This window comes from Drosophila takahashii, chromosome 3L (assembly GCF_030179915.1).
Source record: "Drosophila takahashii strain IR98-3 E-12201 chromosome 3L, DtakHiC1v2, whole genome shotgun sequence".
Taxonomy (NCBI): domain Eukaryota; kingdom Metazoa; phylum Arthropoda; class Insecta; order Diptera; family Drosophilidae; genus Drosophila; species Drosophila takahashii.
The window spans coordinates 1328065-1351241 of NC_091680.1; the positions used below are offsets into that span (position 1 = coordinate 1328065).

The window sequence follows — 23177 nt, forward strand, 5'->3', positions numbered from 1 at the left end:
AGACAAAATTTAAATTTTGAAATCATGACAGACAGTTTTAAAGATAATTAGATTTTTATTGATTTAGAGCCTTTTTTAATATTAGCATGGTAAAGTTTTTGTTAAATTTATAATAAGAATTTATAGTAAAATAAAAGTAGAAAGAAAAAATTAAAAATAATGACAAATTAATTTAGAATTATTAAAAAATAACCAGGATAAAATCAGAAATATGGAAAGCCATTAATGGCTATTAAATTGTAAATTATTCTTTAATAACTGTTACTTTTTCTTAGAAAAAACTATAAATTGTTAATTTATAACAGACAATTGCAAAGATTACTTCATTGATTTAGCTAGAAGTTCAACACACATAGCAGAGTACAAGATTTTGATTGATTTATGGCCTTTTTCCAGCACTTAAATATTACTAAGTGCTATTCTAGCGTTATTTTTATTACCTCTTGTGTTTTTAAATGCACATGGAACTGCTGGGAACTGCTCTTGGCAATGCAAACTGATTGGTTTCCAGTTGGTTTTCCTAACCGTATCTATATGTCTGGTGGAACAACGAGCTCTCCGTCTAGTCGAGAGGTTTTACTTTTATGACTGTTTTCGTAGCACTTGTCGTGTGCAGACGGTATTTCATATGGCGATATCGCCAAGTGTTTGTCCACAGACTAGATTGATAGGCGGCATTATTTCCCCTGGGTCCCCTAGTACAATTAGTAATGTTGCCCAAGTGAAGCCATAACTTAACTTACTCTCACCCTTGGCAAATTGATTAGCCTAATCATTTGGGGCAAGTTTCATGGGTTTTGGCGAGTAAGCACGTTATGATCTGATTTTCCGCTTCATCGAATGAGGGGGGTTTGAAATTCACTGATAAACGTATTATTTTAAGCCCAAGGCGAACTTTTGATCGATGGTTTTTAGAGCGCCACACGACTTTTCCCCCTGGGAGATTATAATTGTGCTAAGGCTTTCACGAGTTACCTCTTCAAATGAGTACTTATTCAAATAGAAGCGAAATCCAAAGAGTCCATGTTTGTTGTTCTGTTAACCGAACGTTGTGAAGGTCGTGATATTAGAGTTTTTAAGGGAAAGAAAGAAATACTGATTTTATATACCGATTTTATATTTGTAAATGTGATATGAGAAAGGATTATGGATTTAATGGGATCATATCTAAAAGGTATTATATCATAACAAGAATAATTTTTTGAAATTCATGCAGGCCATTAATTAGCATTAAATTTAGTTTATTTTTAGTTCAATTGAGGATCCCTAATAATTTTAAAATTCTAAAAGGGATCTCTAGATTTCGTTCTTTTGTTCACCAAACATTGTAAAATTCGTGAAATTAGAATTTTTAAAGGGAAAAAAACACGATGCTGATTGATTTTAGAAATTTGAAAGTGATATGTCAAAGGATTATGAATTTAATGGGATCATATCTATAAGGTATTATATCATATCTTGAGATTATTATTTTGTAATGAATGCAGGCCATCAATTAGCGTTCAATAAAGTTGATTTTTAGTTCTATTGATCCCAGAAAATATTGAAACTCAAATAAACATTAATCTTATAAACCATATCCCCAAATAACCCACAAAAACACTTTCTCATTTGACAGTTTTTAAAATGTATGGCAATTTCTTTTATTTTTATTACTATTCTCTGGCTGCTTTTCTCATTCCTTCAACACTTATTGTTCTAAATGTTACTTTTTGATGTGTTTTCCACTCGTTCCACGTTTGTTGTTGCCCCTGACCTTGCTGTCCTTGCTGTCCTTATGCGTATAACAGATTTAGAATATGGTTTTGTGGTACATATTACATAATATAATATACTGTTGTAATTAGTTTTTAGTTTTTAGCCGCGTGAACAATTTCGTTTGTATATCAACTGCACTTGCCGTATTGCTTATGGTTCGTAGCTACTAGGCTATGTAGGGTATATATATATTTGGATAGATTTAAAAACAGACACACACAAGCCTTAAAAATTCACTTGCTCTTTTGGATTTTTAGTTGCTGTTGCTGGACTTTTGGTTTTAGTTTTAGTTGTAGTAACTTACAAAAATGAGCCGTAAATTTGTATTTTGAGTTTGGTTTCGCCACCTAAATGATTAGTGTAAAATTGAAAACAATTTTAGTTCTTGTAATGCGGTTCATTTGTGTGTTCTTTCCTTAAAAAATATACAATTTATTAGTTTTTCGAAATAGTTGCTCTCTTGTTTTTAAGTTAATCGGGCCACTTCTCTACTTTTAGCTACAGTTTACAGTTTACACACACGCTATATATCGCTATATCGCTTTATCGCCTACAGTATGACAGTATGACACATTTATAACGGCTGGCCAACAACTATGTAGTAGATAGTAGTAGTACACAATAATCTTTAATAGTAATCATAATGGTAATCATAGTAATCGTAGGGTTTAACAAACAAATAATAATAGTAATAATAATAGAAGTTACTTTACAATATATGTTTTGTGGTTGCTGTATAACAGTTGCAATCTACCAGCGATCGGTATCAGTTTTTCGATCGTTTCTTTATGAGCGTAGTATATATATAGCCGATATATCTTATCGCAAGCTAAGCTGAGTTGAGTTCTCCTTGCTCCTGGGTAGAAAAGTGAATTTTCTTGATCCTCCTCCGCTGTTTGCCTAGGCTTAAATATATATATATTGTATATATGTGGTATGGGGGCTCTCTTCTCCACGATTTTGTTTGTATATAGGTGAGCTCGATCTCTGATCTCCTCCTCTGCTGTATAAGTAAATAGAAAAATATCTCACCGAAACTTCTTTTTGAGCTCCGCTAGCTGTAAATTCATCTGATCATTTAGAGCTTCGATTCGTTTGTCGATCTCTGGGACAAGGGAAACTGCGGATGTCCCTCCTCTTGTTGTGGACTCGCCAGCGTCTTGATGATCTTGGGCACAATGGTGATGGGCTGATCCTCGTCCTCATCCTCGGCATCCTCCTCGCCCTGCTCCTCGTCAATCGGAGTAAGGGTCTCCACATGCTGGGGAGTCTCCTCCTGGGGACTGCAACGCTTCAGGCAAGGAGCCAAAAAGCTGGTTATCGTCGAGATGCCGAAAAGAGCACCCGCCATATAAAAAGGCAGATCGTAGGTGTGCGTCAGATCGTAGATGGCTCCCGCCAAAGGCGTTCCGATTAAGGCGGCGAATCCCCTGAACAGGATCAGCAGTCCAAAGGCATTCGTTAGCTTCTCCAGGCCGAGCAGATCGACCAGGATAATTGACGTCAGCGAGATGTAGCCCGAGATGGCCAGGCCAAAGAAAATGGACATGATTATGTAGGCCGTGTAGCTGTAGCACAAAGGAGTCAGGGTGACGGCAATGGTGGATACTAGCAGGCAACAATTATTAAGCAGCAGCGAGTTGACCTGTGGCAGGTCAGCAACCCATCCGCAGAACACACGACCCACTGTGTTGGTGATTCCGATGATGGAGATCAGCATGGCGGCATCGTTCTTGGAGATATCATGCTCCTTGGCCGCATCCACGAGGTAAACGAAGGGCACATACAGACCAGCCATGCCAAAGATGTTGGAAACTCCTATCAGCATGAAGACGGGATCCTTGAGGAGGCTCACATCCAACATGGTGTTGATGACGGACTTTACAGAGTCGGGGATTCCTAGGCAGGGACACAGGTCGTACTCCTCGCGATGCTTCTCCGCCTCGGCTAAAGGATCTAGTTTAGCCACGCTCTGCATGCTCTTCTCGTATTTTGTGAGGGAGAGCACGGAGTTCCTGTAGTTGGTGAGGGATTTTTGCGACTGATATTGAGGAAGGTTCGTCACGGATCCGGAGTAGAAGATATCCTTGCGGGACATGGGTCGCACCATCCTTCCACTGCCCGTTTGACTGCCTCCTGCCCGCTGGGAGAGGGATAGCTTAGAGGAGGCGAAATCCCCGCCAGCTCCGGCCTCCAAATCTCCACGAGAAGAAGCTCGGATGGCCGCCAGTGAAGGTTGATAGCGTTCCGAGGCGGAGGTTTTCCTCACCCTCGTATTAAAGGCGGGAACCGAACCATTCTTGGGCAAACTCTGATGATCTCCCGCGAGAAAAGCGGGCTGTGAGGCATTCCTGGTCATGGCATCCTGCGAGTGATACGGACTGTTCTCCGAGTTCTCGGAGTTCCTGTGCGGACGACGTGCCGAGCGAGCAGACAGCTGACCATTGCTATCGCCATTTGGAGGGGATTGTGCGCCATTCTGACGATGGACATCGACCACCTTGGATTCGGTGATGGTGGGCAGGGTGGAAACGGGATGCAGGCCACCTCCCCCAGCTGCCTGTTGAGCCAGGAGCTCCAGATTCAAGCTGGAATGCACCCCGGGATCCGCATTCAGTGGCATCTTCATTTTGCGCTCCATGGTTCCATCCGGTAGCTGCACCATGAAGTGGGAACCCGCAAAGGAACCTCTTTCTAACTGTAGCTGCTTTTCTTCGTACATCCTCTGCATCAGGGGCTTCTGTTTCTTCTTCTTCGGATAAGTTAGAGGTCTCATCATGGCACCAAAGATGGCGCAGTTCAGGATTAGACCCGCAAAGATGAGCAGGGCGTTCTTCCAGCCGTATTCTTCCAGGAGATAGGTGGCCAGAGGAGCAAAGGCAAAGGTTCCAAAGCCAGAACCACAAACGGCGATACCAGTAGCCAAACTTCTCTTGGTTTCAAAGTAGTAACCCACGGCCACCACTGCAGGTAGATAGATCATTCCAAAGCCGAATCCTCCCATGAAACCATAGGTGGCCATCAGCATGCTCACACTTGAACTAAAGGTGCTCAAAACGAAGGCGATGCAGGCGATGATGCTCCCGGCTATGCAGACTGCTCTACAACCATATTTATTGGCCAAGGCGGAGACAATGGGACCGGCACTTAGATAGACTCCGGATAGGAGACTACCCACCCAGGCCACTGTGCCTTTTCCTTCGTGAAAGTAAGCCACGAATTCCTCCAGGAAGATGCCAAATGTGTAGGCTATGCCGTCCACTATCATGTTGCACATGAAGCTGGCGAAGCAGATGACCCACCCGTAGCCTCCGTCCGGCGGAGGGGGTAGCTCCCCATAGACACTCTCCTCATCTTCGTCGTCTTCCTCCTCGTTATCCTGATTATCCTCATCCTCGGGACTCTGTTCCGCCGTTAGCCTAGCTGCTTCTTCACAGGCTAACTCACTATCTGTCCTCTCGAATCTCCTTAATCTCGCCGAGGAGGCGGAATTTCCACCCACATTCCCCGGATTTGAACTGTTGATATCCACCATGGTAGTTACGGTATTTAACCTTTAAGCAACACACGCGGTTTCTTCTCCTCTGGTGGAGTTGAAAAAGAAGGAGCAGGAGGAGCAGGAGGAACGTCCGCTTAGATTCGCTGCCCGCGTGCGAATGCCAAAAGCAAAGGGGGAGCAAAGGGAGAGGGAGAGCTTAACTGTTTATCTCGCGCGCTCTCTCTTTTTGGGGCTTGGGTTCTCCCACTGCACTTGAAGTGTGCGTGCGTGTGTGTGTGCGTCGGTGTGTGTCAATTGTTATTGAGTTTTTGTTTTTGTTTTCGTTTTAGTTTGATAAATTCATAAATTCACTAGCGATAAAAGGCGTGGGCTGCCTGTATTCGAGTAAATATTAGTTTTTGTGCCAACTTAACCGTTACTATTTGTGCTGTTTTTTTTTAGTTATTTTCTTCGCCCATTTCCGCTTTGTTTGCGTATTTTTAACTTGCACTTGCAGCTGCAGCTGAGGTCACTAGAAAATGTTTGTTTTCCTTCTTAGATTTTCCTTGCTTTTCTTTTTGCTTTTTCTTCTGTTGACTTTGATTTTGCGTTTTGGCGAGATTTTCGGGGGTGCTGTACGTGTATACGTCGTAATTTGCGAATGCAATTGTATAATTTTCCGATTTTCAGCTTTGAAATTTAATTGGAGAGAGTGGTAGAGAGGGGGGAGGGGGTCGCAGGGGAGGAAAGAAGGCGGAAGAAGAGCGGCGGAGTGTGATCGATAAAAAGCCCACTCACACACACGCTCAATCGACGGGGGGCACACACACACACACAACTACTCGATAACTTTTAGCTGCATTTGCATTTAAGCGACATTTTCATTGCTTTCCCTTTCCTTGGCGAATTTTTTGCGAATCTGGCGAAAAAATAACAATTCTCCGTTTGCCGATTTTGAATTTCCCGACTTTTGTTCTGGACTGCTGCGCCGTTCGGTGCGAAATGAAAATGAAAATTCCTCGTAACGACAGCAAAAAGCGACTGTTATACGATATACAAAGACAAATTCTAAAATTCTGTAAAAACACTCTTCTCTCGCTCTCTTCTCCCTCTCTCGTTGCATTTGAAGTTCAAGCTCACAGAGCGCAAGCTCCACTTGCTCTCGCCCTCTCGCTCGCTCTTGTGCCCCAAAAAACAGCTGATTGGGACAAAAACAAATGGCTGGGTGGCGAGAGGGAGAAAGAGAGAGAGGGCGGTCGAGAGGGCGAGAGGCAGAGAGAGACAAGACAAACAACCCCTCTTTGTTTGCCCAAGGGTTGTCTTTTTTGTATGTTTTTTTGTATCACCTTTTGCTTTTCTTTGATTTGAATTTGAAAAAGCAAAGCCTGAAAAACCGGTAACCGCCTTTTGCCACATGGCTAATGTAACAGTTCCCACTGTTATATCGTATAACGCTCTGTAGAACAGTGCAAATATCAAAGAGCGCCGAAACTGTTGCTCTTTACTGGCGATTTAGGTTAAAGGTTAACTGTATTTCGCCCCCAAAAAGACTTTTACTTTTTAAAACCTACGCTCTTTCGTACAGGACAACTTCTGAAGTTTCTAAGAATGGAACTTTCTTGAAATCATTTTTAAACAGTCCCCAAACATTCTCTATTCAATAAAGAAAATTTAATAAATTCTACTACAGATGGGAAGATTGTTTTTTAGGTCAAAAAAATAAAAACCATACTTTCTGTAACTAAAATGTACTTAAAAATCATCAAAGAAAGTTGTTCTAAAAACATTATATGAGCCCTCTGTTTCGACAAAATTGGATTTCCATAATAAAAACGTCAAAACACTTAAAGCCCATCCTAATAATGTCCAATACTTTCTTTAAAGTTTCCCTTACTGGAGTTGCACTGTCACCTTAAGTGCGTGTTTGGGTGAAAGTGTTATTTTCGTCTGCCGCCTTTTAGGCGCCGACCAATTGTATAATCCGCGCATTATCTTAACAGTTGGCTCACCTAAATAATAAAATGCATTCGACACGCAGCTGATAAGCGGTTCTTCTGAGATATTTGTAGTTATATTTTGTTTATCAACCTTTTTTCGTCTGTTGCCAGGTCGTAAAAACGTAAAAATGTGCTTTTTCGCCTTCTGGTTTATAACAGTTTTTTTCGGCTTGGTTAGCACTTTTTTCTTGTCGCGGTGAGAATTCTTAAGAGATTTGGTTCTCTTTGGCTCTCTCTTGTTTATTTCTTTAGGGGAAGGGATGTGTGCAGTTCTTTTTCTTCTTCTTCTTGGGTGGTTGGTCAATGTCATTCATAAAAATTCCATGTCAAACACACGCACACACATGGAAAAAAAAAAAAAAAGAAACCCCTCCGATATTGTGGGTCAACGCTAGAGGGCGCCACTTTGGCTCTTCCTACTGTTTGGCTTTCTTTTTTTTCTGTTTTTTTGTGTTCCGTTTTCCTAACTCGATTTGTTTGCTCTGTTATTAAAGCATTACGTTGGTGCTCAAATGGCCAACGCCTCCAATCTTGACCAACAATCTGTGTTTCGCCTGCAAATTACACTTAACTAAACTTAACCCTATAAATGAAATATAATCCGAACTACGAAAATAGCGGTAATCATCGCAGCAAAACTGTTATACCGCAATGCGTGTGGTTGAGTTTTCATTAAAAATGCATCGAGCGGAAAATGCAAAATGCATGGGGGGACATCTCCACTTTGGGAAAATGAGGAGGTTGGTGTTGGTATAAGGACACCCGATATCCCGACATCCCGACACGTGGTATAAAGTTTTTCCATTTTCAGGGGGTTAAACGTGAATGGGTGGATTAGTGGGCGCTTTTCACCAGGTGTCTTTGTTAAATTAGCTGCCCCATTTAAAACAGAATTCGGACGGCATTCTGTGCCAAAAATCAAATGCAACCGAGTGAAATGTGGGTGCAATAGGGCAATGCACTGGGGAAAAATATTGAAAATATTACGAAAAGCATAATATTTAAATTTAAAAATATTTTTATTGTACTTTCAATGCAGTTTTTGAGGTAAAATTAATAATGACACGCCGTTATGACATTCTTAAAAGACCCACGGGCCTTATGACACTTTTCAGAGTGTTATTACATCCTAAATACCTTACATTCCATTTTCTTAGTTTTAAACCAACCTTTACTTCACCATAAAAATACAAGAACTGGTTATAAACAGAGTTTATTGTTTTATAATTTTTTGAAACAAATTTTTAGTAAAGTTTAAAAAATGCTACAATTTAATTAAACGTTTTTAAGACTTATCAATTTTAATTGTAATATTTCAAACTTGTGTAACCGGATACCAATTTGTTTCTCTGTCACAGTTGCTCACTTTGAGTAATGAATAAACTATCCTTGAACTATTCATCTTTTTTCTCGTTTTCTTTGCTGAGAGAAAAGAGCTTTGCACAGAGGCAAGAAGATAAAAAGATTTCCTCCAGCTGGCCAAGAGCTTTCTTTCTTTCTTTATTTCCTCGTTGCTGTGAAAGGTTGAATGAACCAGCGATGACTCTTCAATTATTGCAACCCCACCTCCTTCTTTGCAGCACCCCATTAAGAGCACCCCCTTTTGATATCCCACCCCCTTTATTCCTAGATCTTCCCTGCCTTCTTTGTTAATGAAAATGAAAATTGCGCATACGCCGTGTTGTGCAGTCAATGCTTTTCTCGCTTTGTTTGGCCGCTAAGCGTTTATGTTTTTTTTTACGCTGACAACGCTTTCCTTGCCATTGCCATTGCTCCGATTCAGATACTCAGATACAGATACACGGCGACAGATACAACGAATATAACAACAAAAATACAGCTTGTAGAATATTGTGTTTTCAAAATGACGCAGTTCAGTTTGTGTCGCTGCTGCGACTGTTTTACCTTGCTGCTTTTTTATGCCCGTTCAACTTGTTGCGTTGCTTGGTATGCAGCGCCTGCTTTTTCCGATGAGCCTGGCCTCTGTATCTGTCAGATACATCGCCTATCTGGAAGCTACAGTCGAACTTGGACGGGAGTTAATTCAACTTGATATGAAAAGGCATTTGTCTTAAACAAATGTAAAATTTTGAATTTATTTTATTGATTTAATGCTTTAATTTCAATTGGAAAGGTTATGAAAGAAATTGTTTGTATCATATTACATTTTGTTTTAAGATCTTTGGGGTGTATTACTTTACAAAAAAAAATTAAGGTATATTTATATTTATAAACGACGATAAATCTTTCTAAAAAATATTTTAAAATTCGTCGTTTTTTTATAAGAAAATGTCTATTGACTCACAAATTATTAAAAAATAATAAAATGTGCTTAAATTTTAAATTTATTTGTTATGTGAATTAATAAATTTAATTTATTAAAGAAAATACTGACCTATTTTAAATTCAGATTTTTTAAAATGATTTAATTGATAGTTTTTTTTTTTTTTAAATTTTTCAACAAATTTTTCTTGTAAAACCTTTACATTCAAAATATTTTGTGGCAACTTTAAAGTCTGAATATATATTTTAAATTACCCTAAGAATTCAATCTCAATACTCCTCCGATTTAAACACGTTGGACTGTATGTACGGGGTCCATTGAAGCGAGCTCTCTTGTCCTTTTTAATCTGTTACACGCATTTATATGTTAATGTAGGCGGCAGATGGATGGGCGTGTGTGGGTGAAAAGGATACATTTCACCGCGTGTCCTTGGATTCCTCGTCTGTCAGTTCACCTTAACATCACTTCTTTGGGCTTTTTCATGGCCCCATTGATGTTTATCAGTAGATGCTTTAAAGCCACTTCGAAATATAAACCGTCAACACGGTCGCCCACTCGTAAATAATTCGGCGATAAGGTGGCGGAACCCCTCAACTCAACAGAACTCAACTCCTAAACCTCTATCCGCGCCGAAAAACTTTATAGTTTGTTTGTTTTTCTTCTGCGGCGAAGGTCGCGTGGCTCATAGAATTATGCAATTTTCGTTCGCACTCAATTTCACTTATTGTTCTTAGCTTTTCCCCCTCCCCTCTTCTCTTAGAATTATTTATTGTAAATTGACACAAATGAATTCAATTGAATTGTCTGCTACAATTCGTTTTTGGCCCTGTTGCCAGGCGATTGAAACTGTGCTCATTCTTCTTTGTTTTCTACATTGTTTTGTATCCCCTATATAATTGTTTACCCCCTTCAATGATCCAACGCTTGAGCAGATTACTTATCAATTTCATTGGGGCAACTGAAGCTAAAGCGGCCGTTAAAGCGCCGGGAACAAGTTTCATGATGGGAAGACCACTCGTTAAATCGCATACGGGTCAGTTCAATCAATATTGAAGCCCGGGGAATGGGTGTGACTCACATTACGCATACGCCTCATGGGTTGCAAAATGAAAAAGTCTCCTGTTCTCTGCGAGCCTGCTTCTTATTTTCTTTAACATGCTTTTGCTTTCAAGGCACAGAAAGAAAATAAAGGAAAAAATGATTATAAGACCTTAAAAAAAGCTTGGTGCTTTCATTTTTATAGATTTTGTAAAAGTGTAAATGTTATTTTGCTGTGTTTATTAAAACCTATTTAATTGTAGAAAAATTTTAAAATCGGACCATTCATTCATAAGTTATGAGCAGAGCAAATAAAGGAATTTAAGCAGTGCCAGCAGTCGATTTGCTGCATGCTTAATTTCGTCTGCCTTAAAATGATTGTAAATTAAGAAAATAAAATATAAACATATTTGGCTGCTTATATAAAACAAACACTCGTTCAAGAAGTGCAAAGTTTGTATAATTAAAGTACAAGAAAGACAATTTCATGCTATCTATTCGTGTCATAAATGCATATATTGCAGTATTCTTTATTCTTTTTCTTTGTTCTCCAAAATAAACTCCAGCCGCCTCGCACTTTGGTTTGCTTTTATATTTTTGTTTTGTGACTCAGGGAACTGATTAAGGCAACTAATCAACAAAATGAATAATTTCCTATGGAAGGGGAATGTAGGCATAGAATTACATTATGAAAGTGATTATTATTGTTATTGTTGCAGAGTGTTTATTTTATATCTTTGTAGTATTTTTTTTTTGTGGTAATATTTTTGAAGAAAGAAGACCTTAAGGAACTGGAATATGTTGTATTTCTTGTTGAGTGCTAATATCAAAAAATATATTAAGCTTCTGTTAAGTGAGAACAAAAACAAGAAAGGAAGCTAGCTTCGGCCAGCCGAAGCTTATATACCCTTGCAGATCATTCCTATTAATTAACAAATCGCAAAAATGTTCAATTTTCTAATATTTCTCATTAATTTTCCGATCGTTCCTATGGCAGCTATATGATATAGTCGTCCGATTTTGATCAAATTAAAATTGAAATTCGGAAATATTTAAAAAGAGTTATATCCTAGAGTAGAAGATAATACAATAAAAACCAAAGAAGCTAGAATTTATTTCCTATTACTTTTCCATTAATTTTCCGATCGTTCCTATGGCAGCTATATGATATAGTGTCCGATTTTTTAAATAATTAATTCGAAATTCAGAAATATTTAAAAAATAAAATCCCCAAAAGTAGAAGGTAATATTTCAAAAAACACCGAAGCTAGAATTTTTTAAAGTTTTTTTCTTCCGATCCTTCCTATGGGAGCTATAAGATATAGTTGTCCGATCCGGTCGGCTCCGACATATATACTACCTGCAATAGAAAGAAGACTTTTGCGAAAGTTTCGTCCCGATAGCTCAAAAACTGAGAGACTAGTTTGCGTAGAAACAGACAGACGGACAGACGGACAGACGGACAGACGGACAGACAGACAGACGGACAGACGGACAGACGGACATGGCTAGATCGACTCGTCTTGTGATGCTGATCAAGAATATATATACTTTATGGGGTCGGAGACATCTCCTTCACTGCGTTGCAAACTTCTGACTGAAATCATAATACCCTCTGCAAGGGTATAATGAAATCTTTAAAACCGTGGGCATTTTTTATTATTTATTCATATTTATCACATCGTATTTATATCTTGATAATTTATTTGTGGTCTGCTTTTACAACATTTGATGTCATAGAACATAGAAGCGGGAATGTTTCTGTTTTCTGTGTTTAGTTTGTTGTAGATTGTAGATTCTCTCAATTAAAAGGCGCCCATATCGTGTTTACAATTTGTAGTTTTCTCTCTTGGATCGAATCGAAGCTCAATAAGCGTAAATTACTCATAGACCGGGTCTCAGACGACCCCTCTCCCCCTTCCCATCTACCGATTTCTGTTGCTAGCTAATAAAAAATTGAATAAAATCGCGCGTTCAATAACAGCAGCAAATGAATATTGGAAAAGGGGGAGGCTTTCGTTCGGAATGCCAGTGAATGAACCAAAAGTTGACCCATTTTCATTGGATGTTTACGTTTCCAATTTAAGAAAGGGAAAACAATTAAAAAATCTCATTTAATTTGGACTTAGAATATATGGAAAACAAATTCATTTGAATTAATGAAGCGTTGTACAAATGAAACTGAAAGTGGAATTTTCAAGACGAGTTGGTTTTCTGTTCTATCTTTTTTGTTTGAAAGTGAATGAGGGGGGAATACAGAAGTATTCTAATGGATTGACATTGTTGCAAACCCCTCGCAACCCCGTTGATTTTTCATTTATCACATGGGACATGGAATAACAAATGGAAATTAAGTACAGTCTCGTTGCGTTTGCGTATTATATTGTTGTTTCGTGCCTGACAATTTCCTTGTTTGCTTTTGTTGCATTTGTTGCTGCTGCTGCAGTCAACTTATTGCAATTTACCTGTGCACTCATGTCTGTAATTATCCATCCAACCTTGTGACAGTGCCGATCCATCTATCGCTCTCTCTCGCACTATCCCACTCAGTGCGTCCCTCTCTATTGAATCGTTATGGCAACACGTTCGAAAAGCTGTTGTTATTGCACCCAAACTCAACTCAAACCGACACCCTGGCACAGATTTTCCCCTATATAATATTTGCCACTACTTTTAATGCATTAATCTCAGCTGCCGCTCCACACATTTCCATATTCCATACAATATTTGCACTCGATTCGCTCGATTTCACCTATATTTATATTTATTGAATAACACAGCCGCACACATTTAGTTCTCTCGGCTTGTTAGTCGCTAATTGAAATTAATTAGCGCACTCGAAATTCAAATTCCACAGAGGGGGGAGTGCGGGAGTCTCATTGTCATATGATGATGATGGGGTGGATATGTATCGCATATGATATATCCAATAAATGGGCGTTTAACACCGCCTACCAATTGCCAAATTCCGAATTGAAGAGCACTTAGTTAGAGCCCGTTCGCTAATTTCAAACCCCTGTGAGGGAATTTAATCAATCCAGTTTTAGCACGTTTAAAATGACCACTAGATGGATATAAATAATTATGATAACAACAAGTACAGGCTGCCCTGGGAAAGTTGTCTTATGAGGCTGAGATATTTGATTGGGGAATAAATTACTAGTTTTTTAAGAAATTCCTGAAAATAATTTAAAGTTGCGAAGGAAAGCGGAGAAGGTATGTAGGATATTAATGGAATTTAAACACTCAAAGGGTTACAAGGATTATTGTTTAATGTTTGAATAAAATCAAATGTAGAAATTATCTACGTTTATATTAGTGGTGAAAATATTTAATATATGTTGTACTTTTGACATAAGATTGTTTAAAGTTGTGAAATTTATTTTGTAATGTTAAGGATAATTTTATTAATTTTCGCAATACATAGGTATTATTTAAATATATTACCACACAATATTATTAAGTATTTTACAAAGTTATATTATATTTATTATAATTGTGTTGTGACATGATATTAAGATATCTGATTCTCTTTCAAAACAATAAAGCATTCATATAGACTAAAAGTAAATATTATTATTTTACTTTAATTATTTTGTAACTGAATCGAATCGGAGATCTTAATATCATAAGTAAACACTTTTCGTGGCAATTTCCATATTAATCCCGTCCCAGATTGGCCCGTTTCCCATCCTCTTTGTTTAGTTTAGGGAGCGATCTGTTTGAATTTAATCTGGGATGGGATGGGAAGTGAGATGATCACATGGATGTTGACTCCCATTCCCATTCCCATTTTCTTTTGTTGGGTTAACCTTTTTCCGGCTTTACTTTGTGTGGGGCCGAATCGAATCGGACGGCCGTTTATCTTTTGCCCCATATCAGGGTCGAGTGCGAAGTTCAAACACCTAGCAACAGGCCAATCGGCTAGTGATTTAATAACAATTTGCCCCGTAAATGGGCTCTATACTCACCGCTCTACTTCACTCTCGTGTTGTTTTTTCCCTACTTGAGTTTGACATGGATTAGTTATGTTTTCTATTTGCACTGATAGCTGCAATCGATGGTCGGCTTTATCAGTATCAGTACAAATAAAGCAGAGAACAATGCCTTTCGGCAGTTATTGGACCATCTATATGTGTATAGCCCATATGAAAAAAGAGAGAACGCTACAGTCGAGCTCCTCGACTATCAGATACCCGTTATTAAGCAAGCAGTAAATAAACTGCTTGCACTGCTTGCATTTTCATTATTTGCTTTGCTCATAACTTTTAAATGAATGGTCCGATTTTAAATATGTTTTAACATTTCGATTGGTATTTATAAAAACAACGAAATGGCATTTACAATTTTATAATAATTATAAAAAATATGTATACAGATAACCATACTTAACCATATTGTTGGTTAAATATTTCAGTTCCTCACTCATAATAACAAATCAATTAAGAGCTTAATTAAGCCTTAATTGCCTGTGGCTTCCAAAAATTCCCTTTTTTTCGAAATGTGACATTCCTTCTCGCTGCTCGTTGAAGTTATTAGCATTTATCATCAATTGGCATCAATTATGTTGATTTTGTAAATTAGTTTGTATGCAGCAATTGAATTTCTTCTCATATTTCAAAAGCAACTAGGCTGCTGCTGGGAAATTCGCATTTTGAGGTCAAAGTAAAAGCTTTTATTGATTGTAATTTGCCTTCTTCTTTGCCTTTTCCAGTTGACAAGAGTTTGACGACCAACAACAACAACGAAGTGGTGGTGGTGGCCTTGGATGAAAAGTTGGCCAACGAGAAGCAGCAGCAAATTGAATTGGAGTTCCATCAGCAGCAACAGCAGGAGCAACTGCAGCAGCAGCAGCAACAACAACAACAGCTGCAGCAGCAACAACAGCAGGAATTGCTGCTACAACAGCAACAGCAGCAGCTGCAACATCAGCCATTAGCGCCGCTGCAAATTGAAAAACCGCCAACAAAAGTGCCAAACCTTGTAGTTGCAACAGTGGCACCTCAGCTGCAACAGCAGCAGCATCAACCAGCACCGCAGCAACATCAGCAACAGCAAACATCGCCGGTGGTGGTGCCGCCACAGCAGCAGCAGCAGCAGACTAGCTACCATGATCAGCATCATTTGCCACAACAGCAGCAGCAACAGCAACAACAACCGCAGCCACAGCGCAAGCCATCGCAGCAATACAATCAATCCCAGCAGCAACAGGTGCGTCGCAAGTACTCCTCGGAGTACAATCACCATCACCATCAGCACGGCAGCAGCGATACGGGCATCCAGACCACCAAGACCATGTCCTGGACCAATTCAGCTCAGCACAAAAAGTCCACGCAATCGGTTTCCGTCACCGCTTCGCCCAATAATGTGAACAATGGAGCGGTGGGAGTGAATGTTGCTGGAAAACCAAACTACAGTCACACCACAAAGACGTTTACCAACCAGCAGCACTACCAGCAGCAGCAGCAACACTATCAGAGCAACAACTATAACGGCAGCAACAGCAGCAGCAACAACAGCAGCAGCTCGAGCAGCAGCAACAGCAACAACAATCAGCAGCCGCAGGTGCGCAACTATGGGACAATGAAGGTTCCTTCATCCCCAGTGGCCAGCACAGCACCCACGTTGGAGCGTAAAAACAGCCAACAGGCAGCAGCAACACCTGCAGCAACAGCAACATTAGCAACACCTGTGGCCATTACAACAGCAACTACCTCAACGGCCAGCATTACGGCTACCCCAAATCAATTCCAACAGGAGACTGCAGCAGCAACAGCGGTGCAACAGCAACCGCCACAGCAACAGCCTGCTGCAATAGCAACACTACCAGCAGCAGCAGCAGCAACAACCAAATCGTATAGCAACTATGCTGCCAAGAAGCATCAAAACTATGAGCCAGTGGTTCTAAGCTCCGTTGTGGCCTCCAGTTCATCAACGGCCAGCGCGCAACCGCAACTGAATCTTGCCCCGCCGGCGCCACCAGCATCGCAGAGCAGCAGCGACAGTGCGCAGCTTTCGTGGGCCAGTCTGTTTGCCAGCAACAAGCCGGTGGCCAAGGTGGCGCCCTATGAGGCCAGCAAACCTCAACAACCGATTCCCCATCCAGTGATGCAATTGGCTCCTCCACAGCCTGCTGTAGCTGCAGCTCCTCCTCCGATTGTTCAGCAGGTGGTGGCGCCCACACAAAACATACCCCTGCCCACGGCTCATCAGCAATCGCAGTTGCCAGCTCCTGTGCCGGCTCCCTCTGTTCCCTTGATTACCCCAGGAGCGCTCTCCTATTCCGCTGCATCTGCTCAAGCGGTGCCAGCCACTCCAGCCTCTGCCTCCATCAAACCACTGAAACCAGAGCCAGTGCGTCCTGTGCAGCAGCAACTGGATGAGTGGACCAACAGGTACGCCGAGTATCTCACCCGCCACAAGACCAACTTGGCGGCCATCAGTCTGCGTCCGCGGGGATTGACCAACCGGTCCAACTACTGCTACATCAACTCGATCCTGCAGGCGCTGCTTGGCTGCTCGCCGTTCTACAACCTGCTGCGCTCCATTCCCAAGCAGGCGGCTGTCCTGAGTGAGGTGAAAACGCCCACAGTGAATGCCATGTAAGTTGGGAATCTAGGATCATTTAATTATAAGAAGCCCCACAGGCAAGTCAACAGACTCTTCGGCATTAAAAGCAAGCCGGCGTCTGTGTTACGCTCGTGGAAGATTAAATGCCACCAGCTCCGTCTACGTTCTTTGGTTTCCTCCGTTTTGGAGGTGATTGCTGAGCGTTGGAGCTGGTGCACGTGCTCCGTTTTTAAGCAGGGGGATTGCTTTTCCATGTATTTTCCATGCCAAAGCGGGCACAAACATTTTTTCTTAAAATTGTTAGTTTTTACCATGTTATTATTGAGCAACATTTCCAGTTATAATTTTAAATCCCTATTTTTACTTTTACTTTACTACCTATAAAATAAAAAAAATTCCCATTAGATCTTTATTCTTAAGCAAAATTTCATATTATATTTTATGACCGTTTTTAGTTCCCATTTATTATAGAAATCCCTATTAGTTCTTTATTCTTAAGACAATTTTCATATTGTAATTATAAATACCTGTTTTTACTACCTATAAAATATAGATTTCCCTTTTTTATCTCTTTTTTTACTACCTAATGGATTAATATATATATTCTAATATTAAATCTATATTATTCCTCCCTTTAGGATGTCCTTTATGACCAACTTTTCATCGCTGCCCAGCGGTCTACGCCTGCGTCTGAACAACCTGAACAAGGGTTCCCAAAGCAAGGGCAAGGATGAGTTTGTTGGCTCCGATTTGCAGTGCGACATGGCCTTTGAGCCCACAGAGATCTACAAGCTGTGGAACGACAGTCGTGAGGAGCATGTGGAAGGTCGCCAGGAAGATGCCGAGGAATTCCTGGGCTATGTGCTTAATAAGCTGAATGATGAGATGCTGGAGGTGAGTACTTATAAATAATAAAATTAAATGGTTACTCATTTTTGGTTTCTACATTTGTTACAGGTCATTAAACTGATTGACAAACCCACACCGCAGCAAAATGGCCAGGAGCCCGCGGAGCCAGAGGATGGCGGCGATGTCTGGCAGGTAAGTTAGTTGCTTATTAAAAGCATGATGCAATTTCTGTTAATTGCTTGTTTTCCCCACCCAGATGATTTGCAACAATCGCAACAAGGGCAGTGTCACTCGCCAAACTGACTTTGGACGCACTCCCGTCAGCGATATCTTCCGGGGAGAACTGCGTTCCCGACTGCAACGCGAGGGAGAACACTCCACGGATGTGATTCAGCCCTTCTTTACCCTTCAATTGAACATCGAAGTGAGTGATTCGGGAAATTAAATAACTAGTTTTTAAAAGGAAGTGATTTTACCTATATAAAGTTTCATATTTTTGAGTTCTCTTAAGACTGTTAATACTAAACAGCTACTTTTGCCTTCGTCATTATGTTTATGGGCATTAAATCACTCAAAGCACAACCACAGACAAGTCAACAGACACTTCGGCACCATTAGCCAGCCGGCGTCTGTGTTACGTTCGTGGAAGATGAAATGCCATTGGCCTCGCCCACATTTGGCGATTGTCCCCGTTCTGGCGACAGTCACCAGTCGTTGTGGCTGATGCACGTGCTCCGTTTTGTACTAGAGAATATTTTATTTCATAGATTTTCTCTTTAAAAGTGGGCACAAACAATTATAAATATTATTAAATATTAATTCAATTAATATAATTATTTAAATAATTTTTTCCTTACAGAAAGCTGCCTCTGTGAAGGAAGCTCTAGAGATCCTGGTGGGTCGCGATCAGCTGGAGGGCGTCACCGGCAGCAAGACCAAACAGGAGGTGGTGGCCTGGCAGCAGATGACGCTGGAAAAACTGCCCGTCGTCCTGATATTGCATTTAAAGTACTTTGACTACCGCTCAGATGGCTGCACAAAGATCTTGAAGAAGGTGGAGTTCCCCGTGGAACTGAAGATCGATGCCAGTATGTTTTTATAAATTACTTTAAATAGTATATCTATTAATAAATTTTGTATTTTTGCTACAGAAATCCTCGGCTCGAAGAAGACGTCGCAGAAGCAGCGCGCCTATCGCCTGTTTGCTGTGGTCTATCACGATGGCAAGGAGGCCTCCAAGGGCCATTACATCACGGACGTTTTCCACTCGGGCTACAGCAGCTGGCTGCGCTACGACGACAGCTCGGTGAAGCCGGTCAGCGAGAAGCACGTCCTCCAGCCGCACACCCCACGGGTGCCTTACCTTCTCTACTACCGCCGCTCGGACACCTTGCCACCGCAGCAGCAGCAGCAATCCCAGCAGCAGACCGCCAATGGAGGAGGAGCAGTGGTGGGCAGCAGCTCCTCGTCATCGAATGCCGGGGACAGCAACAAGTGAAGCAGGAGGCGCTTGTAAAAATAGATCAGATCTTTAAGTGTTAGCGATATATACGTGCGTGTGAGCGAAAGTGCGAGAGTGCGAGTTTGGTTTTATATGCAACATACATATACAAATTAACAATTAGATATATTCGAGCGGTATATATTTAAGCCCAAAGTCCAAAGCGCATGTCCGTGTGTTAGAAAAGCCGTGCGATTGTGTGAGAAAGTAAATTAGCTCTAAGCTAGCCTAGAATTAAGATCGAGCAGAAGCATAAGCAGCAACAAACAAACAAACAAACTCGTTGGAACGAAAAAACATTGTACAAAGAGTGGAAGAAGGGGCTCTGTAAACTAAACAGCGAGTAAATTATCATATAACCTAGTGCTAAATCTACAAAATCCCCCCCATTTATATATCTGTGGCACAAAAAGCTCTCGTAGTGAGTGTTAGGAATGCCTCCTCTTCTCGATATGTTATGACAAACGCTTAGAGCTGTAAATATACACAAATATCCATATATTGTAGTTGATGATCATGCAGCATGCATTTAAACAAACCAACAACCCAGCAACAATATATCGAATGCTTTGAATATGCTTTAAAGAAATATACATTACATTTAGAACCAAGGTCTCTTCGACACAAAGAGTAGATACACAGGCAGTGGTGGTCACAGTAATAGCCGCAAAAATCTCAACAAAATCTGCAAGCCAAATTGAGTTACTTTGAATTAAGGTCTCGAAGACCAAAAATCAGGTAGAATCTTCCTTTAATAAGCTATTTTTTGCTCAGGTCGATCAACCGACAATATGTTACATAAAATAAAGAATAAAATCCTTAGGGCTATTACTTCGACCACCAGTGTGCATTGCATTATTTCGTACATGTTTTATAAGCAGCTAATTAAGTTTAAAGCGCGTTCATTTTGTAATTTATTTTATATGTTGTTTAGTTTTACACGCAATCAGCTAGGCAGGCAGATTCATATTATGCATATATATACGGAACTTGTTATTCATAGTTAGTGAAACTTTTTTGGATTCGTTGTTTGCCTTCATGATATTCGAGTTCTTCATAACTTACCTTTTTCCTAGGCCTAGAGCATTTAGTTTGTACATCATGTTAGAGAATTGTGTTGGGATCGTAACGAAGCGAAGCGATTGATTTGAAAGGGAAAAATAATTATGTGTAATCGGGTCAGAACTAAAACTAATCAATCATACTAGTTGATAGCTATCTAACAAACGTATACACCCATATATATTTTCTTAAGCTATATAAAAACGCATATATATTATTTATAGATATCGTGCCAATGTTAAAACATCTAAAAATTTGCAAAAAAAAAAAAGAAAAGAAGGAATTTGTATAAGGAAAGCTAATAACTTGTCAATGCTTTGTATAGTCAGCGGCTAAACAAGAAAGGAATATATATATACGATTAATTAACTAAGAATAACTTATCTAATCATCTATTTGGGGACTAAACTTTTCCGACTCTAGAAAAAGAAAACAAAATTCATTGCATACTTTTAGACAGCCGTGCTTTGACTTTTATGAGTTTGAAAATTTTAGAAATCTCCATTGATCATTGATATGCGAGCTGAACCCACAGCAAAAGTACTCGTTCTCAAATGGATTGCAATCCTGCAGTCCACTTGAGTACCAGGACTTCAGTGGTGAGGGGACAGGCCGAAAAATCTGGAAATATTCTTAAGCTAATCGTATACTAGAGGAATGCATTGACATATATGACGTATATATTATGAATAGGACACAAAAGCGAAACCATAAATATAAATATAAATCTACATATATATATTTTGATGTTATACAAATATGAACTAATTGTAAGCCAAATTATAGGAAAACATTTTTATAGAAACTTGTACGCGTCTGCGTTTTGCTAGTTACAAATAGGTTCCTAAAACTATACGAAAAAAGCAAAAAAAAAAATATATAATACTTGATACAACCACAAAACGTAACGAAATGTTGAAGCAAAGGAATATTGAAAAACAATAATATTAATACTGATATAATGTAGTTTAAAGCCAAGCTAAAATCATAAACAGTAAACAATTAAACTGAAAACAAACAAACATACAATACATATAAATTTATAAATCCAATTTATACAAAAACCAAGCAAAGCAAAGCAAAGAAGAATGAAAAGATTGAAACAAGTTGAATTACCATTAACATATATTTTTGCAAGCGAAATTAGAATGTCAAACATAAACGAAGGAAACAACATGTAGGATTAACAATACAACTAAAGACGTAAATTGTAACATTATCGCTTATATGCAAATATTATTTTTTTTCTGTCATAATTGTTATATAATTTATGGAATACTCCAAAAAAAGAATTGTTTATTCTTATTTTAAAACTAATTTACCAATTACATACCAGCACTTATTGTTATTGTCCAAACCGAAGAGTGTGTTTTAAAGCTATTTAGAAAACAACGGAATCGAAAACTGAAACTGAATTTATTTCATATGTAATTGTGTATGTAACCATGTAACTTTTATTTTTTGTAAGCCTCTAACTGCCTGAAATGGTCTTAAAACGCACTGTTCCTATGTCCTATTTTTTGTATAACCAAACACACGATTTTTCTCTGTATCTTTTGATAATTTTTGTATCCTTTTGACATTTTGTTGTCCCCCGATTTATGTATGTTTTAGTTTCTAAGTAGTTTCTAAGGCTGTGTAACTAACTAAAAATAAGTACTAACACATTTTTGCGTATGGCCAGGCGATGGGAGAGGGATCATTATTAGCCCCCGATTGTTGTAACTCATTTTGCCGGACAATTTTTGTTTATTTCGCCACCCGTTTCCCTACTTTTTGAGGCCTCTGGCCAGAGGCTCCTCCGATAAACAGAAATTGGCAAGTGCACTTACTAAACGTATAACGAGGATTAGCGTGTAATCGGGGTGGAAATGGGAAATCGGAATAATAGAGCAGCTCTATAAATACGTTTAGCCAGCAGACAAACTAATATTAAACAACGTTTTGTAACCAAGTTTTCTAAGGCCACGGTTGAGATGGCATGGATTCGAAATGCAATGGCCAAAAAAGCGAAAAAGAATATAACAAGACACTAGATGTTTAACAATGCGAAATGATTAACAAACAACACACACAAACTGAAGCGAAATAATTAGTCCACATTTAGTCTAAAGAAACCATGCTAAAGTAAATCTACAAATTAAAACGAATTCAGTTGTACTAAGTAAATATAACAAACGGATAATATTGTACCATGGAAAGCTAAAACATAAACAAGCGAAATGAAATGAAACATTATCTAGCAATAAAATAAAACGAGTGATTTCATTGCCACAAAAGCAAAGCGGATCGGTTTGGATCGATGGATTTGGATTCAATTGGATTACAGTGGGCGAGAGGCGCTAATTTATACCAGAGTGGGTCAAGAGGAGGCTTCAAAAACCGGTTGTCCCCAAAAATAGCTGGAGATGCGATGCTCTGGATAATCTTCGTTCAAGAAAAGGGAAAGGGAAATCATTCGGCGGCTAGTCAGTCCATGATTGTCATCGGTTTTGGACCAGCGTAAGTGTTGTTTTGATTTCCTATTGTTGACTTTTTGAAAGATTTGCTGAAATATTCAACGGACGACCCGAGAGCGAAGACGAACGCACCACGTGTGAGTCATTACAAATGCCAATCACAAGCCAAACTCGAAAACTT

At 39.5% G+C, this 23177-nt stretch overlaps 2 protein-coding genes across 3 annotated transcripts in view; one reads left to right on the forward strand and one right to left on the reverse strand.

Annotated features, from left to right (window-relative positions):
- Positions 1-22821, forward strand: part of Usp10 (ubiquitin specific protease 10) — a 29567-nt gene extending 6746 nt beyond the window's left edge. For both annotated transcript variants that reach the window (XM_070214661.1, XM_070214662.1), the window contains exons 5-10: positions 15270-17157; positions 17764-18019; positions 18083-18166; positions 18231-18398; positions 18834-19062; positions 19126-22821. In XM_070214661.1, coding sequence (XP_070070762.1) covers positions 15270-17157; positions 17764-18019; positions 18083-18166; positions 18231-18398; positions 18834-19062; positions 19126-19472 — 2972 coding nt within the window. In that variant the 3' untranslated portion in view covers positions 19473-22821. The remainder of the gene's footprint in view (positions 1-15269; positions 17158-17763; positions 18020-18082; positions 18167-18230; positions 18399-18833; positions 19063-19125) is intronic.
- Positions 2361-6251, reverse strand: LOC108055357 (monocarboxylate transporter 14). Its single transcript, XM_017138667.3, has one exon. The coding sequence runs from the start codon at positions 5291-5293 to the stop codon at positions 2837-2839; it is 2457 nt and encodes an 818-aa protein (XP_016994156.3). The 5' UTR covers positions 5294-6251; the 3' UTR covers positions 2361-2836.
- Positions 22822-23177: the final 356 nt, after the last annotated feature.

Excerpts from the sequence above, each read along its gene's own strand:
- LOC108055357 (XM_017138667.3), bottom strand. The coding sequence starts at position 5,293 with ATGGTGGATATCAACAGTTCAAATCCGGGGAATGTGGGTGGAAATTCC.